This window comes from Lolium rigidum, chromosome 2 (genome assembly GCF_022539505.1).
Source record: "Lolium rigidum isolate FL_2022 chromosome 2, APGP_CSIRO_Lrig_0.1, whole genome shotgun sequence".
Classification (NCBI taxonomy): Eukaryota; Viridiplantae; Streptophyta; class Magnoliopsida; order Poales; family Poaceae; genus Lolium; species Lolium rigidum.
Window position 1 is genome coordinate 124567691 of NC_061509.1, and position 19336 is coordinate 124587026.

The 19336-nt window shown below is 44.5% G+C and overlaps 1 protein-coding gene across 1 annotated transcript; it reads right to left on the reverse strand.

Moving 5' to 3' along the window:
* Positions 1-5847: 5847 nt before the first annotated feature.
* Positions 5848-7821, reverse strand: LOC124690073 (polygalacturonase ADPG2-like). Its single transcript, XM_047223508.1, has 9 exons — positions 7615-7821; positions 7380-7511; positions 7160-7309; positions 7054-7074; positions 6768-6975; positions 6585-6666; positions 6367-6475; positions 6174-6287; positions 5848-6081 (listed from the first exon to the last, which is right to left on the reverse strand). The coding sequence occupies exons 1-9, from the start codon at positions 7819-7821 to the stop codon at positions 5848-5850; spliced, it is 1257 nt and encodes a 418-aa protein (XP_047079464.1).
* Positions 7822-19336: the final 11515 nt, after the last annotated feature.

Genomic DNA, 19336 nt, shown 5'->3' on the forward strand with positions numbered 1-19336 from the left:
TCCCGATGAAAAAGTGATGCTCCAAAATCTCAGGTCAATTTCACTCCGTATAGGTCTGTGAAAGTGAAAAATACACAAAACATGGTTTTCCTGTTCTGCAGCGTTATAACCCAAATAAAGGGGGGCATTGGTAAATCCCCATAAACAAAGGTAAAACATGGTATTATCATCATATATGTTGCAAATATGCGGGAATTCAATATGATAAAGGACAAAGTTCATGTATGCATTTTACATGCATCAACATCCCCAAGCTTAACCTATGCTCGTCCCGAGCATGAAGGAGATAAAACTAACATGAACTTTGGAGTTTATAATATATAGCTTCTAAATAATCATGCAAAGTATCACAAGGTTCATTCAATAAATAATGACAATGAGTAATATGAACTCATCAGGTGATAACTCTTACATTCTACATAGCATGCATAAAAGTAAATAGCATTGTAAGAAACATAAATGATGAGTATTATGAATCATAAAGCATGCTTGGAAGAATCATAAAGAATTGTTGGAAGACTCTTTTTCCTCTCTTTTCAGGAATATTTCTTTTGACTCTTGAACACAAGAAAGTAGCAGGGAATGTATATGCTAAACCTCCAACAAAATAAAACGTAGAGAGCATAAAATATGGTTTTGAGCTATGTAATTCATGTCAACAATAATAATAATGATGGGTACCAAGTATCTCATGTATGAACATATCTATGTGTCATGAGTTTGACATCTGATGAGTAAGTGTTGCCTCATTTTCCTGAATACTAAGGACTACACCTCTCGTTTCACAACTTCGGGTTACCAAGAACTTTCAACATACATGTTTTAACCAAGTATTGCAATGGAGTACCTTCATGCCGCCCAAAGGGCCAAAGGAGATGTGCATCTCAAATATAGGGCATCCATACCGGAACAACATGAACAACAGACGTGGAGCATCCTCTCTAACTCTCTCTCACGTTTTTCTCATACTCTTTTTTTCTTTTCTCACACTTTTTTCACACAACTCTTTTTTCACACAACTCTTTCTTCACTCTTTCTATTGAGGATGCTTGTTGCTGAAACTTCCACCATGATTAGGCATGGCTTCGGTTAGCGGCCCATTGCTCTTCTCTAACTATGCATGCCTACTTGCTTAAAATAACTGACATTCATTCCACAAGAGATAGCCATCAACAAAAGCAAATAAATGATGATCAACGCAGGGTGCAATACCCAAAAGTGCAATGTTGAAAGACTTCCCCAGTAAACATGGTTACGATCTAGCCCATTACTAATAATCAGTCAAACCAACAACATGCATAGTTGTATTTCCTACCAAACCTTACTTGTACTTCCCCGATGCTTCTTTTTTTCTGGATAAGCCGGTTTTCAAGACTAAGCAACACCTCAGTGCTCTAGAAGAATACCAAAAGGAAGATTTGATCCACCGGGAGGTGGTGCACCAGCATCTCCTGAACTTGGAGGTTTATGGATGCAATTAAGACTATGAGCACTTACTTGCAAAGGTCTTTCTGCCGCATCTCTGATTTGGAGTTAACTAACAAGAAGCTCCGTGTAACCGTCTCCAACGTCACCCTCTACCTTAGAGAGAATACCACGTTGTCAAATAATCGAATGGATTGTTTGATCCCACCTAGCTTTATTCCAAGCTTGGGGAGATCTATATCACCTTGTAATCTATCATAAAGTTTATCATATTTGCTTTCTTGCACACATATTAGTTTTTAAATTCCCAAGTTTTGCATTAATTGCCTATTTAGCTCACTTGGAGGAAGAAAAGATTTATATCCAATGAATTCTTGAGCCATTATTATATTTTAAGTATTCTCAGTTTCATCATTATTGTATTAGATGTATGAATTAGGATAAGTACTATTTTCCTTGTACTTTGCGATGATTTTAGGGTCTTCCACACTAATGGTACTAATAGGATATGATAAGAATATTCGATAGTATGTTATAATCATTTGTTTGGTTACGAAAGAAAGATTATTCAAAGTAAAATAATTATGAAAGTGATGAGAATTAGATAAACAAAGTGCTATCAAAAATTATAGAGTGAGTACAAGTTGAGTTAGATGCCCAAACCACAGCTGTGTACTACTTCATGCTCGGCTTGAAAGTTAGCACCATGTATTGATCTATTTTGGTTTTTCTCATGGGAAAAAAATATGCCTAGCTTCTTTGCACGAACACTAAAAAATAAAAATATAACCAAATATGTGCAAAGGGCAATATACATATACGTGACCATGAGAGAAAACGAAAGAGAGAATTCGTACCTTTGAATCTCAAGTGAATGAGCGAGTCCTAAGCATGTTTGAGGTCGCGTCACAAACTCGTTCAGTTGAACATGATGATCGTATGATGTGTTAATAATCAATCTTCATATGAACTATTAGTACAAAGGTCTGGAAACCTCTAATTCATTTAAGATGTGGAAGTGTGATACAGCTTACGTTGTGGTTCTATATCCGATATTGTAATTTTTGCTTCAAATGCGTCATGTATTTTAACGACACAAACTTTGTGAACATGATGATTTTCTCCATTAAGCTACTATCTTGCTCAGGGACGAGCAAGAGTCTAAGTTTGGGGAAGTTGATGAGTGCATTTTTTAAGCACCTTTACCCCATATTTTTTTGCATGTGTAGTGTTAGGTTTTTGGTATTTTACGGCACACACGTGCACTTTTTATACTTGTTTTCACATGATCCCAAATTATGAAGGTATTGATGAACATATCATTTGAAGATGTTATATTGGACATAAATATGATAGGTTGATTTGTCCAAAAAATATGATAGGTTGATCTGATAAAAGTCATCTAAATGATTTTCCACGGCACCGGGATGAAAAGGCAAAGCAAGAGGAAACTCCAGAAGGGTTAACGACCGTCAATACGGGTGGATCCCGTCGCGCGCCTGTACCATGTGGCAGCCACCTCGCCTCGTCAAATAGTTTCACCGAATCTAGGATCCGACATTCAGAGAGACCGCAACTCGCAGAAACCTCATCTCCGGAAGGGATCTGGAGGAAGCACTTGCAGAAGGGCATCATCCTCACTGCTATGCAGATCACTGTAGGCCAAGGCATCATCCCCCATCACGAACCGCTGCATCTCCATCACCATCACCATTCCCATCTCATCTCCATCCATCTTGTTGTAATTCCAATTGCTATTGTGGATTTGCACTTGTATTCATCCATATATTCTTTTCATATACCTATGATGATGTTGTTAAATTCTTCCATGAGTGAGTAGTTTACACTGTTCTTGGGGAGATGAAGAAACCCTTGCAATGTTATGATATGAAATAAATATGATCTATAAATTAGGTTCATGATTATGTGTTGTTTTCTCTCTAAATATTATATGAAGCCGACCATGTAATATATTCCTTGGGAACAGGAGAGGGAATTACCGTTGGACATATGGTAGTACGTAAGGTGCTAAGTGACATAACGTGTTGGCGTGTATTCATATGGTCAAGGGGGTTAAGGAGAGATTCACTAACATTATATCAATATCTACGGGGAAACACTTAATTGTGAGTGGTCTGGGTGGCTTGCTTACGATCATCGCCACTCGGGATAAAATATCAGATGACTTGTCTGTGATCATATTTTTATGGAGCTCTCCTCACACGTTTTATGAAGAAAGACATAGATTTCTCCTAATCATAATTAATACCAATGCTAGAGGTGGATCCTACATTCCCTAAGAACACTTCGCCTTACTGCAGTTTCATTACCATTTACATCGCGTTTGTCTCCTTGTTTACTTTTCTTTTCAGTTATTACTTTACACGCAAAATAAGTCTCTTTAAAACACTCTTACTTGATGTTAAGGATAGCTTACAATTATCCTTTGATAGATAGCGATGAGGGACATAAAGACCTTAACCAAATAACTTTCCGTGGTTCGAATACTCTTACTTTTAAAACTAGCTACCATACACCTGTGCACTTGCAGTCATCAGGGTGTAATATATCTGCAATATGCAGATGATGCGTTGCTTTTCCTTGAGAATGTTCCTAGAATAGCGGCTAATATGAAGTGAATACTAAGAAGAGAAGATTTATAGCCTTTGATTGACAGTTTACTGAGTAGAATGGAGGGTTAATTGCTTTATTCTGTGGCAAAGAGAGAGCTAGTCAAATTTGTACTAGCTAGTATCCCCATTTACATGCTTTCTTTTTTCAAAATAGGCTTTGAAGTTGATTAATGCTCAACTAGCAATTTTCTTTGGAATGATGAAGAAGGGAATCATAAGATTCACATAGTTACGAAAAATATTTTGGGGGATTAGGTATTGCTAACCTCCAAGATTTGAATATCTGTTTGATTGGTTTTTGGATCAAGCGATACACACAGGGAGAAGGTACCCCGTGGAAAAAAATAATAGATAGTAAATATTATTACCAAAATTCCTAATATCCTTTGTTGTCATGATACTCAGCCTTCCACTTTCTGAAAATGTGTTATGTAGGAAGGCCAGGCTATCAAAATAGGGTACAAATATAAAGTTGGTAATGCCAAAGAAATTAAGTTATGGGAGGAAATTTGGTTTGCAAGACTAACATACTACCAAATTTTGGAGTGCTTATTTTGTGTCAAACCAATAGCTGATCTTTGGGGTGGTTTCCAATTAAGATGTGATTTTAGGAGAATTTTTTGATGAAATGGTGACAGAATGGAATGCGATTGTAGCTATGGTCGAGTCCATTAGATTCAGTGATGATAGTGACCATATGAAACTAATGGGGTTTATTCCTCTAAATTTATGTATGCTTTCATTAATTTGAGGTGTACATCATTTATATTTACCTGCTATTTGGGACATTAAGATTCCCCCTAGGGTTCATATTTTCCTTTAGCTTTTCTCTGAGAACAAAATTATGATCAGAGATAATCTTAGGAAAAGGGGATGCCAAAATCCTTGGAATGTGATTTCTGTAAGGAAATAGAATTAGTCAAGTATTTTTTTGTTTACTTTCTATAGTTGCCAACCTACTTTGGAAAGATGTTTTTGAAGTGTTTAAGATATAAGTCAATTGCTTTGAAAATGTTGCCTCCAGGTGGTTATGTAACAAAAGTTCTTTGACTCTCAAAAAGAAGATATTTGCAGTTTAATTTTGTCACCTCTGGAATACTAGAAATAGCTTAGTTTTTAACAGAACAAGGATTGATATGAAATAGGTTTGGCGACTGATCCTATCTGTCGAGGGTAGCTGACGATGTTGGACCTGTTGATAAGAAAACTCAAGAGGCCCCTGGCACTCGAGATGAACTGAAGTGCTCGAATTTTGGTTGGTTCACTTCCTGGGCTTCGACTGCAAAATCTCCTTATGGTGGCAGAGCCGGTCTTGCCTACATTACGGAGCACCTGAGGAAGCTGATTCAATCCACGTCGTGATGTAAGATGTGTGTCTCCAGAGCAAAGTTGGGGTTTAGTTATAGCAGTTCTTTAGTAGTTCTGGTTTCTATCTGTGTCAAGCAGTAAACTTGTCCAGGCTCTGTTAAGCTTTTGGCCGGTTGTTGGTTAGCTTTTGCAAGATCTGGTTTTGCAGGTTCAAGGTTTCATTTTTGAATGAAAAAGGAAGCTGGGAGTTTTATCTCCCTGTGAATCTAAAAACTGCTGCCCCAACACCTCAATGCTCTGCTTGAGCATATAATAGGACCATACAGTAAGAACTTGTCCACGTGAGATCGATCTAATTTCGGTGGTACTCTACTCCTTAGATTGCACTCACCTACGCACAGTAGCACTCCACGTCTCCACTGCTCCTTGTCTATCTATCTAGACGTGTATTATGCATGTTAACAGCTGAGAGTACTAGTGATCAAGTGCCCAGGAACCGTACTTCTGGTTTCACCATGCCCGCAATGGTTCCATAGGCATTTAAAATTGTTGCTCGTGTTTGAGCAGTATGCCCAGAGTAGGAGAGGTTAACGTTGTCGAGATAGATGCCGCGGCACTGCACGCTCTTGCTGCACATGATCTTGATGGCCTCGGGGTCGGAGGATGTCCCCTGGATGTTGATGAATCTAGCGTCGGATATTGCCACAGCACCATCCTACAGTCACAGACAAATACAGACATATCAATTTCAACATCTGTGGTCGAGGATGAAGTGGTCAACGTGGTGATGTGTTCAGTAGATTTCACCTGTGGTTGACAGTTTCCCGGGGGACAATAGAACTGGTCAATGTCAATAGGATGTTGGACTTCTTTCATCTTGAGGTTCTCGAAAAGGAACCCGTTTGCACTGCCCCTCCCTCCCTGCTAAATATATATAAGTTGTAAATAACATGCAAGGCGCACATATATATCACAAGTTCATCCTCACAGCAGTTGTTACCTGCCACGATTTGATCCTCACGCCGGTCATAGTTCTAGAGAAGGTGCAGTTGGATACTGTAATCCTTTCCACGAGTGATGTCGAACCGTCACACCCAAGGCTCCCCACACTACATAAGATCAGAAAGCTTCTTAGCACAATGTCTGTTACTGCTAGAGAATAAGTTAATCAGTATTTGGTCAGCACAGGCCTGCGTACTCATAGTTGTACATTTTTACCTGATGCCATGACCAGGTCCGCATGTACTATCTGTGATATTAACATCAGTGGTGCCTGATAGAATCGATATACAATCATCTCCTGCATCGATTTGTTTGTCCAATGTCAGTAGTACTCCAAAGTCCAAACACAACACATTTCAACACACGTGTGGATTTTAAGGGCTGCTGAAAGGACCGCACCGCTTTGGATGGAGCAAGAGGAGATATACACATGGTCGGAGATCGACATGCTGATCCCGTCCGTGTTAGGGCTGTCGCCCGGAGCCGTGACGAAGACGTTGTACACGTTCACCTGGCTGCACCGGTGCAAGGTCATGTGCTTGTCTGGGCTGTTCTTCAGGTGTATATTCCTCACCAATAGGTTGTTGCAGCTTGAGAACGACAGCAGCTGATTTTACAAATACAAGACTGAGTATCCAGGTAGTTAGAGGCTGAAAATGAATGAGATATTGTGGTGTGTACTTACAATTGGCCGGACACTGCATTTCTGTCAAAATGAGAGGGGGGCATCAGATGATTGTTGCTAATGCTTTAGAGCAAGGGAACCAACTGCTATCTGCTGAAGATCCTACCTTTTGTTTGAAGCAAGCCCACCAGATGGCGCCGTTGCCGTCGATCTGGCCGCTCCCCTCCACCGTCAGGTTGTCGACTCTGTAGAAGGTCAGCAGGTTCGCTGCTGTCGTCGTCCAAATGACGTTTGGCGCCACGATGCCACCGTCCAACTGCAGAAATACGAATTGAGTTACAGATGAATGATGCAGGACGTTGGGCCTGATCGTCGACAGATGTTACCTGCACGGTGATCGGCGAGCTGCAGGGTCCTCTCAACCTGATCTCGCTCAGCAAGAATGTCCTTCCTCCAGGGATGAGCATGGTCGGCGAACTGCTGTCGCTGCAAGTTGCGTTCCATGTCGCTGCAAACGCCTTTCGACAGAGAGGAAGATGCACAGATGGTGAGTAAGGAAAAATCCGATCAACAACGTGATGGTGAAGCCAGAATCATATAACAGGCTCTCGCTGTTGTTACCTTTGCATCATCAGTGTTGCCATCCCCAGCGGCATGGAAATCCATGACACTGTAGCTTTTGCCTTGCTGCCCTGCCGCAGATCGAGCTGCCGACAGTGCAAGCAGCACCACCACCAAGAAGAACAAGACGATACGTTCTGCTCCAACACTCTGCCGGATTGAAGATCCGCCAGGCAAAAAAAATTGGCCGATAAGAACAAAATCCATTGCTGACGTACAATGGTGAACTGAACTGACACGTACCATGATTTCAAGTGCTGATATCTAACACGCTCTTGATTCGGTCGAAGAAGAGCTGACGACGCGACGATTGCAATGCACAATTGAACTACCAGCAAGCGTATGTGTATTTACACGCACGCATGCTCGTAAGGCGTGCAGCGGGAGACCTGTAATATAATCTCCCGTCCTAGCAATGCACTGACAACGCAGAGTACAGACTAGAATCTATTTATAAGGCTCGAATGCTCGATCAATGCAGGGGATCGCGGCTGTGGTTCTTCCTTCTACGATTGAAAGATGAAAGAGGAGATTAGCTGTGTTCCAGCGTATCCGCGACCTCCAAGAATGTCATGCGGTTATTTCGCCAGGCGATCCTGCTCGGCGGCATTTGTTCGTTTACATTTTCAGAACGGAATCGTGCTCGTTTTGGAAACGAGTTAAAGCTAGAGATATATTACTATCAGTTATATGGAATTTTGCGACAGTGATAATAAATTGAAGATATGTTTCTTCTCTTGCAGAAAAAGGTTTTCGTCGTGTTTCAAATTGATAGTACTACAGTAGCTGATTTCTCGGTGGTGCAGGATTTTAATTGCGGTTGTTAGCGACTGCATACATGGGTGCCGTCCGATCGTAGAATGAACAGTTTGGATGGGACGGTCTTGGCAGTTAATCTTCCCGACTCCCAATTAGTGTGGTGCCTGTCGATCTCGTACAATCTCGGGTGCGTCTTTTTAACGGTTTTGCTAGTCTCGCAAAAAAAAAACTTAGTTTTCAGTCGAGTTCCGTATCGTCAGGTTTGCATCGTGACATCTAAAAAAAAATAAGTTTGCATCGTGATTTGTTCACTTTGCTGCAAGTTGGATTGTAACTAAGATTTTTTTCACTTACAATCGGCTTGCAACTTAAAAATTAGTGAGTTGCAACCTAGAAAAATGCTTCTGTGCCATTAAATTTGCTTCATAATTCGTTCTAATGGTGAGTTGCAACCTAGAAAATTCAAGACTAAGAACTAGTGTCGCCACCTCTTCAGAAAACCAGCACCGCCTCCACCTCCCCATAGATCAGTCCCCCCTTCTCAAGCCGGCCTCGATGGCGTTGGGAGGGCTGGGGAACCCGATCTATGCGTGGAGTTTTAATAAAATTAGTGTTTTCTGTAAATTAGGTAAGAGTTTTGGTAGTCGCTATATTTTGGCCTCTGCGTCAATGGAGGTGGCATCGTCTATAATGAGTGTTCTTTCACCTTTCGTTCGACAACGAGATCTCCGTCCCAGCGTCATTGGTGGTGTTGGAAGAATACAATTCTCTAGGTATGGATCTTCAGATCTTGCTTCGCCAGATTGATTTTCGATCTTTTCCCATGGTTGCCACGAGGAGGACTGTCCTCGTAATATTTGTTCGGGCTACTACGACCTCGGCAATAGTGATTCATACTCTAGACTCCCCAACAACGTTGACTATGCTATTCAGTTATTTTTTCCTCGCATAATGGTGTTAGTACTCTTGTCGATGTTGATTGACTACTTCAATTATTGCGCGCGTGCACGTAGCGTTGGCATTGCGGCTTAAATTAAAATTATGGGAGAACCTTAATTGGTATCTAAAGGTATATGGTTTGGTTTCTATCTTTGGTTGCCTTTAGAAAAGTACAATATTGTGTCATGGAAGAAGAAAGGGTCTGAAGACCTCCAAGATTTGCTCTTTCTTTCAGACTTTATTTTGTAATTGATGTACGCAACTCATGTATCTCTACCATGTAATATTTATTACTATGAATATATGTGGTATTGATTGTTAAAAAAGTTAGTTTTCAGTTGACTTGGAATTAATCACACCCTCTTTTCAAATCTTTTAGTGAATCCGGGGAGATTTCGCATTTACAAAGGTAGACGTGAGACCGGGGGTAAATGTACCTGTATTAGCAAAAACAAAACTATGGCCTATGGAAGCACAATGCAAAGTTAATTGGAATTCGGTGTGTCGCCTTAAGGTACTTGGTGGACTTGGAGTGCTTGATATTTTCAAATTTGTGAGGGCCCTCCGCTTACGATGGCCATGGCTCGAATGGAAGGTCAAGGATACAATTTGGGTGGGTTTCAAAAACCCTTGCAACAAAGAAGATATGGATCTCTTTTATACCACCACCAGGATCACCCGGTTGGGGTCAGCAATAAAAAACAATTTTGGGATACCCATTGGCTTGAGGGAAGAAACCAAAAGATGTTCCCCTATCATTTTTGTAGCTTTGAAAAGGAAAAAAAAAATGGTGTGTTAGCAAAGCAATGGCCAACATGTGTGGATTAAGAAAAATTTCATGGACGACGACTTCACCATTAGGGGTGTAAACGGATCGGATCAGATTTTTCTCATAACATATCCTTTACCAAATATTTTCTCGGATTCTGAACGGAGAGGGTATTGTTCAGTTATGGATTCGAATGCGGATATACCAGCCTGTGGATTTGAATTGGAAATGGGGTGCACTCGCACCGGAAATAAAAATAGTCAGATATATGCTCTCATCGACAAATAGTTATAATTCTTGCAAATCTTGAGAGAAATTTAACCTTTCGGTCTTGTGTAGTTAACAAGTAACCATGCATAACACAATGTGCATTGAGCATGTGCTCCTCTATCTAATCATATTGCGGCTGCATCCGCGGCCTCGGCTTCTACGTCTGCGTGCTAGGACCAGACTCATTTCGGCTATTGCCTCAGTACCCATTGTTACGGTAATCATTCTTCCTATCATCATTGTTTGTGAAGCCAACCGCAGCTTGGACAGGTCTATCATAATCCTCATAGTTTCGACTTTGCCTCTTTCGTTCGTTTCCACGCCTTGGCCGATCCTCATCGGGTGACCTTGCTCGTTTGTTGCTTGTTGCGGCCTCACCATTAGCCCACTTGTTCGCCATGTCCATTAACTCACCTATTGTCCTAGGCCCGACTCTTCCTAGATCCTCAACAAAGTTCGTGCAGTACAACCCGTGAGTAAATGCATCGATTGCCCGTTCATCAGAGATGTTTTCGGCTGAATTCTTTCTCATACTCCACCTCTGGAGATATGAATGCATCGACTCTCCTGATTTCTGAATGCACTTCTGCAGTTCTTCGATTGACGTTGGACGGTTGAAAGTTGACCAAAAATTTCGGATGAACTGTTCGCGCAGATCCTCCCAATGTTCGATGGTTCCTTCTGCCGAGGACTATTGTGACGGCCTGGAGGTGCCACTTCCTGCCGAGGACTACTGTGATGGCACGGAGTGTTTTCAAGATACTGTCCAATGATGCCCAAGCCCGCGAGGGTGGTTCGGCGCACGGCTGCGCGCGGATTATTGTTTGCTGGTTGAGTTGTCATCGGATAAGTCTAGCATGCCATAATTGCTGCTTGCGTCATTTTTGGTTGTATGTTTCCTCTCAAATCCACAAACATAAATGATAACTCAAGTTGTGGAGTCATCTCTAGCCATTCGCCTTCTGGTATACCACCAAGAGGCGGTTCTTCAGTTGCAGTTCCCTGCTTCCACGGTTGACGTGGGCATTACCCTTCGGGTAACTGACATTGCCATGTCCTGTACGACCCAACTGGAGGCCCATGAAGACACCCGATGGCAAGGCGGGCCACTAGGATGGTGCAGGAGAAGATTCCTTGAAGAACAAGATAGGGAGGAGCCGAACAAGCAAAGTTTAGAGCTAGGTCTTTTGTAAACCTAGTCGTACCCGGACAGATCTCTTGAGACCTGGCCTCTTATATAAAGGCCAGGAGAGAGGCTGCCGAGGGACACAATCAATCTTAGCAACTTTAGCCACCATAAGTCTAGAGCTAGGTCACCGTAGCACTTAGCCTCTCGACGAGATCACAGCTGAAACCTTCGGCACCCCATTGTAACCCGATATTCTCATAATCAAGATCAGACAGGCAGGACGTAAGGGTTTTACCTCATCGAGGGCCCCGAACCTGGGTAAATCGCTCTCCCCGCTTGTCTGTTAACCGATGTCTCGTGTCAGCCTACAGGATTCCATCAACCCTAAGCCCCAATCGGAGGGCATTGCCGAGGAGTACCCTCGACAATTGGCGCCGTCTGTGGGAACCCTGTCGGCACAAGATCCGTCATCGGCAGATCCAGTCATGTCGTCGGCAGCTTCGTGGACGCCATTGTCGTCATCATCGCCAAGTTTAGGAAGCCCGATTCGATTCGGCTCCTACGAGTTCACCCGCATAGCGACTCTTCTCGCTCGACTTTCTCAGATCTACAAGGAAACATGGAGACGACGTTCGGCGGCGTCCACTACAACGTCAACGCGGAAGGAGTCCTTCGACTGCTAGAACCGTATGCCCCCATGTCAGCGAAGAAATCACCACCACCAGCCGCGGGGCCAAGCATATCGTCATCAGTCGACCTTTCGGCGGGCCTGACGGACTCGACAAACTCATCTTCACCATCGACCCCTCGATCGACGTCTTCAATGTCGGTTGGGTCCGATAACCCCGTATCTTCAGAGATGACTTCGTACTACTGCTTGAACTGCGATACCAGGCATGGGTTGGGATCGAGCGACACACCGTTCATCTGCAGCACGCAGTATTCATCGGGAGAGGACAGTGTCGACAGTGTCGTCAAAGAGGTCACCTGGAAGGCGGCGCACCACCAAGTTTATGCCGCCAATAACACAGGAAACGCCAGGAATAGGGGAGATGGAGATCACATCCCTCGCTCCAGCAGGCGACTAAGTTTTGAAAACAGCGCTAGTAACAACAACAGCGATTACACCATCGCGGAGGAAGAGTGGGCAGCAGCCAGAGCAGCCGTACTTAATAACACATCACTCCCTGCTGGAACTTCGGTTGGAACCCTCAATGCCTATCACTCCATATTGGAGAAAAACCGGGAGCGTCTATCGAAAGAGCAAGCCACCCTCGAGAAACGTCTATTCGCCGCAGAACAATCTAGCGAGCGATGAAGGGGCTCACGAGGGAGCGCCTCCCGAAGCAGTCAATGCGTAGAGAAGCACCGATCGAGGTTATCCAGTCTTTCGGAAGATGATGCTAGAGAAATCACGTCGAACCTGTCCAAGTCCTTCATGACTACAGACACTGCGGGTATGCTACGGCCGAAAACCGTCGAGGGAGCAACTGCCAATCTCGCGGCGTACCTCATCAATCAACGACCCGAAGGTTCTATGGCTCAAGCTCATCGTGGCGCCTTAGAAAGCCTCGCAATCTTAGGTGACAACTTGGTCCCACGGAAGGAAAAGACTACGTTACAGGCCAGTGGTTCAAAGCATCGCTCAAGAGATGCTCGAGATGAAATCACCCAGAGTAGAATCGATAAAGCAAGGCGACGACGCGCCGCTAGGGAGGAATACGACAGCGACGCCTCAGATGAAAGTCAAGAGTACGATGGCGAGCTAAGGGCAGCCGATTGCTTAAGCTACAAGATCCGTGAGACGATGCCGCCCAAAAAGTTCAAACCTACCCCTACTGACGCCACTACGTACGATGGACAGCAGGAGCCGAGGTCATGGATAGACGATTACCTACAGACTGTGATCCTACACAAGGAAAATCAGATAGCAGCAATGCAATGCTTGCAGCTTTACTTAAAAGATTCGGCATGAGCTTGGTTGAGAGGCATGCCGAAAGGCTCCATCAAATCATGGGATGACCTAGTGGACCCTTTCGTCGCAAATTTCCAAGCAACATACAAGAGGCCTATTGGGATCGAGGAATTACGACATTGCCAACAGAAGCAGAAGGAGTCGATGCGCGCATACATCGGAAGATTCACCAAGCTCGTGAACGCTGCCGAAGACGTTTATGTCGATAGAGCAATCGACGCCTTCAGTGATGGCATCCGACGTGAAACCTACATAGAGGAACTTGGGCGCAAGAAGCCGAAAACTATAACCAAGTTAATGGAAATCGCCAATAGCTGGGCTGATGGCGAAGACAACGTACGAAGGCCACGACAGCGCAGTGACGATGAAGACGATGATCAGCCAAAGCACGACTCGGGTGGACGAAGGGATCACCGTAAGAAAAGAAAAGACCGCAGTTACAACGACAGTAACCTGGTAGCTGCGAGGTATTCTGATCGGCAGGACGATCGGTACGACGACAGGCGAAGCGATCGACAGGACGGCAACCGGAACAACTCTGGAAATCGTGGCAACTACAAACCACGACCACAGAGGACTCCTGAGCTACCCTTTGCTGAACAGATAAATGCTCCCTGCTACCTGCACTCGTACATCGACTCTAAAGACGACAAGAAGAAGTCAAGTCACCTACTCAGAGATTGTCGACAGTTCATCGAAATGCAGAAGCTCATCCAGCAGAAGCAACAGCCAATGCCACCGCCACCGCCACCTCCACCTCAGCACCAGGTCCAGCAAGCTCAGCCTCATAACCCCAACGAGTCGTTTCCACCACCACGTGGGCAGATGAGCATGATCCATAGGACAGGTGTTTCGAGAAGGGAAATGAAGAAGCTCACCCGAGAAATCAATCTGACAAAAAGCATTATGGCCAACATTCCCGAATATATCGAGTGGTCATCTCAGAGCATCATGTTCAGCAGAGCGGATCACCCGATGACAATCCCAAAACCATGGCACGCTGCCTTAGTAGTTGAGGCGCAAATCGGAGGGTTCAAGATGAGCGAAGTCTTCATGGATGGCGGAAGTGGATTAAACCTGATATTCATCGACACAATCAAAAGTATGGGGATCACTATGAGGATGCTAGAAGAGACAGACACCTGCTTCCATGGGATCCTCCCCACTTCACCGGCGTACTCTCTTGGCAAAGTTCACCTGAATGTCATCTTTGGCAACCCGAAAACTTTAGGAAGGAAAATATCGAGTTTGAAGTCGTTGGGAATCGCAGCATCACGCTATACTCGGAAGACCAGCTTATGACAAGTTCATGGCTGTGCCGCATTACGCATACCTCAAGCTGAAAATGCCTGGGGAGCAATGGGACAAACATCACAGTCTATGGAAGTTTCTCACGCTCGGACAATTGTGATCGCGACTTTCAGAGGATCGCTGCGAAGTTTGGGGTAAAGCAGGAAGTTGTTGATCTTCCTTCAAAGTCGTCGGCACACGATGATAAGGAAGATGAACGCGTCAGGAAGACAAAGAAGACGCCAGCCGATCTTGCCCGAGAAGCTTCGACAGTAAAAACTTTGGCAGCTGATGGCACAGCAATCGTAGAAGAAAACAAGACACTGACAATCACTGCCGGGACTCCTGGCGAAATCAACGACGCTTCCAAAATCGCTGACGCGATAGACAAGCTAGAAGATAAGAAGAACCCTCCTCTTGCTTAAGCGGACGGATAGTATTTAGTTTTCTCTTTTCAACAGGGCTCTTTTTCGCCCCTTAGTTTCTTGCCTACTTTATTAACGAGAACTTAAGTTTTGTTTCTTTAAAAGCATTGCAGTAATTCGGAACCACATCATCATAAACCTTGTTTGCGTATTTTGACGAACATTGGTGCGATGAAGAACACGCCCAAAGATTGCATTCCGAAAAAGCCTCTGAAATTACGAGTGCTAAAGGATGTGAAATCGGGGACCCTGGTCTTTTCCTTTGCTATAGATGCCTCTAAGAGTGCCGCAAATAGCAAGAATCAGGAAACACGTATATTAACGACCCATGTTCGATACTTTACTTATGGAAGCATCAAAGAACGACGGAGTCATCGGCAGAGCTAGTGCTACCGATATATTCGGGAGCTGCTGTCAGGTCATACATCGGTTGAAAGCAAAGTTGCACATACAACGGGTTTAGCAAGACCCGCAACACGAGTTGATCACTCAAATAATTTGCTGACCAACGAACACACATGCGCTTAAACGAGTAATTAAGATTTGCTCCCCCAAAATGTGCCAACGGCATTAACATGGTAAGAGTGCACGCATATGCACCTACCGATAAAAACAATTTTAAGCCTGACAATCCAAACACTCTGATGTAGTAAGTAATCAAATATTCTATTTACAATAGGGACACGATTCTAAATCATCCTTGTGGAGTTTCTTTTTCTTCAGATGCCTTCGAGGTCTCTTCAAGTCTATCAACAATTATATTGGAAGGCAGCCCCACCTTCGGCTACAGCGGCTCCAAATCGCCCACCGCGTTGGCAATTGCTAGCAGGTTTGCCGAAGGATAACGCGCGAGGACGAGGGAAAGTGTGAGTCTAGCTCCTGCAAAAAGTTGAGCTCGAACCAAGCCTCGGATTTTCTTGGTGTTACCAAATTCTGACATCAAAGTCAACAGCGTGGGAGGAACCGCGTTCAAAGGAAACATCGTCTTCCATATTACTCTCAACCCTTTGTAGCATTTGTCGAAGAAGCGATGGACCTGCTGGACCCGATCTTGGAACTTCGCGACTGCCGAAGCCTTCGAGTGCTCTTTCCAGAAAACATCATCCGATGATGATAGCTGAGTCAATGCGTTCACACGTTCGTGAATCCGCTTGTTCTCTTCAGAAGGGTTCAGAGCTATGACTAGCAAAGGAAACAAGAGAAGTTAAGACGATGCATTCCATAGAAAAACAAGGAGTAAAAAGACAACGGGGCTTAGAGTTCAAACTTTCTGTGGCCCTATGTAATTCAGTAAGAGCATAGTGTTCTACGTCCGCTGCAAGCTCGCTCTTCTTTTTGATGATAGCAGCCAAGGCGTAAGTGTTGCGCATATCCTTTTCCATCTGTGTGATCCGATCCTTCATCTGCTGGAGTCGATCACTCTCAGAGACAGCACCCGAAGAATCATCAACAAATGAAGGCACAGGGAAAACCTGCAAGACATTGTCAAAGGGCATGATGGATTGCTTGGATTCAGCATTGAAAGTTACTCCCATCGGGAGAGTGCAAGTAAAAAATGTCGTAATAAGAGTGCACTGGCAACATTGCCAGCATGGAATTTATTACAATCACACAAGTCTCATGGTAGGACATTTTATTAATCAAACTAAGTTACAAAAATCATGGGGCCTGGGTCTGGTTTGACAAGCTTGGACCAACTGATGATTTCTTTGCGGAAACTAGCTCAAGAAGCTGGCGAGCACACTTGAGAGCCGAGGTTTTAAAGACACCCAGGTCGACAAATTGCCCATCTTGCTCTTTCGGAAGCTCTTTGGACATCTCCTCAATGTTGGCTTTGAAGCCATGACCCATCATGAGTTGAAAGGCTAGGAGGGGGGCATAGGTACGCGAAGTACGCTTGAATACCTCGATAACCTCCTTGGTGTTGACGGCGAAAGCGTCGATCAGCTGCCCCAAAGTCTTGTCTTGACTAATCTTGGGGAAGATCATCGAGTGCATCCGCGTCATGGCTCCCTTGCCCCTCTCGAGGAGGTCCTGCGTGAGCCGATGCGAAGCAAGAGTCATCGACAAAGCGTTCGCCGGAGAGTTGTCCGGAAGCTTATCCAGAGCTTCAGTAGGGATATCGGCAGCCTCTGTGAAGAACGAAATAGGAGGAGTTTATTAACAAAGGATTGAATTTGCGAGGCAATAATCAACAAGAAAGCAGAAAGGGAATTACTAAGCAAAGCTAAGGAAGACTGGCGAAGAAGATCATCCTTCTCAATCGCCCAAGCTTCAGCGGCCAGTCTGGATGCTTCTTCGTCCTTCAGTTTCCTCTTCATCCCCTCAAGCTCCTCCTTCAGGGAGTCGACTTCCTGGCGAGCTTCGGCAGCTATTTTTATTGCGCCCTCAAACTTCGAGGAAGAAGACTTGACCTCTTTTGCAGTCGAGCCTTGTCAGCTTCCAGGGAAGTGAATTGGGAGGCGAAAGTCTCTAAAGAAGATATGACAGCTCGCAAATCCTTAAGAAAAGGGAAAATAGATATTTGATGAAGGATCATTAATCAAGGTCCATTCAAGAAAGCTCGTGTTGTGATAGAAAAAGACTTACAGGTTTCCCTGAAGGAGTTGCGGCAGCGGCAGTCGAAGGAATATCTTTCCCCTTGGAAGGGAGGAAGCAGTCGATATCTGGGCCGCGGGGACTGCAGCAGGGGCCGAAGCCTCGGAAGCTGCAAGATTCGGCAGAGCAGCGCTAGATTTGGCCTCCTTAGATGGAGGCTCGATGAAACCTTCGTCAGTGCGAAGGAGAAAATTGGCAAAGTCAAGAAAAGAATGTGAATGATAAGGAGAGAATACGAATCTTGGGAAAGAAAGCAAGCACTTACAGATCGAAAAGATCATCTTCGTCGGCAAAGCCGCCGGATGGTCTCTTCACAGGCGAAGCTCTGGCATCCTCCGCAGCTGCATCAACAAAGGCAACATGATCAGCGTCATCGTCATGCATTGACCCCGCTGTGTCGCTAATATCATTGGCTAGGGGTGGAGGATTGGTGAAGTCAGCTTCAAAGTTCATCGGATCATCGCGTTCATCCTTTGGGCTTGTGTTTTTGTCAGTATGAAATCCTACAGGGGCTCAGGAATCTCTTCCCTCAGAAGTATCGTCCGGCAGGTTTCGCAAGTTTCCGGCAGCCATGGGGATCTGTCGAAGTAAAACAAGTAAGAACAATGACAGACATATTGATCAAGGGAAACAACGCAATAAGAGTATGGAGAGGAAAATTTACCTCCATTGGCGGATGATCAGCGTCAAAAGGTGGATGGGAAGATATCATCGGAATTGAATCTTCCTGGCTGAAGAGAGTGAGGTGTCGAACTTCATTGAGCAGTTCCTTTTCCGATAGTTCAGCAATATTTATCCTAGTCTCATCTTTGGGACCCGAATATAACCACATCGGATGATCCCTAATCATGGTCGGCTGAACCCGACGCTTCAGGAACACAGCGGCTACCTCTGTACCTATCATGGTCTGCCCATCGGCTTCTTTGATCCGAAGAAATCTGTCAAATAACTCGTCGACTGCTGGTTTTTCGTCGGGAGAAAGGATGTTCTTCCAAGATTGCTTAGGCTTGGCTTCGGGAACATCGGAGAAGCGAGGAAGCTGGGATTCGACTGTTGAAGAGTCCCTAATGTAGAACCACTTCAGTCTCCACCCTTGCACGGATTCTCTCATCGGAAAGTTGAAATAATTGACTTATGAGCGGGCGACAAACCCAACTCCCCCGATGACAAAGGGTCCGCTGCTACTGATGTATCTTTTTACGAAGAAAATTTTCTTCCACAACCCGAAGTGAGGCTCAATGCCCAAAAACGCTTCGCAAAGGGTGATAAACACAACAAGGTGAAGGAATGAGTTGGGGGTCAGCTGCCATAGTTGAATCTCGTAAATCCGTAGAAGGTGATGAAGGAACTTGTGGGCAGGGAGTGAGAGACCTCGGTACAAGAACGACAAGAACATCACGGTAAAACCAGCGGGAGGATTAGGCCGTGAAATCGCACCTGGGAGAATTACATTCCCCTCGTCGGAAGAGATTAGTCCAAGGCTCCGAGCCCTCTTTTCGTCACGCTTCGTGAAGGAGGAAGCCAGCCAATCGCCGGGGTTGGACCCAGCCGTGGAGCTTGACGGCGCT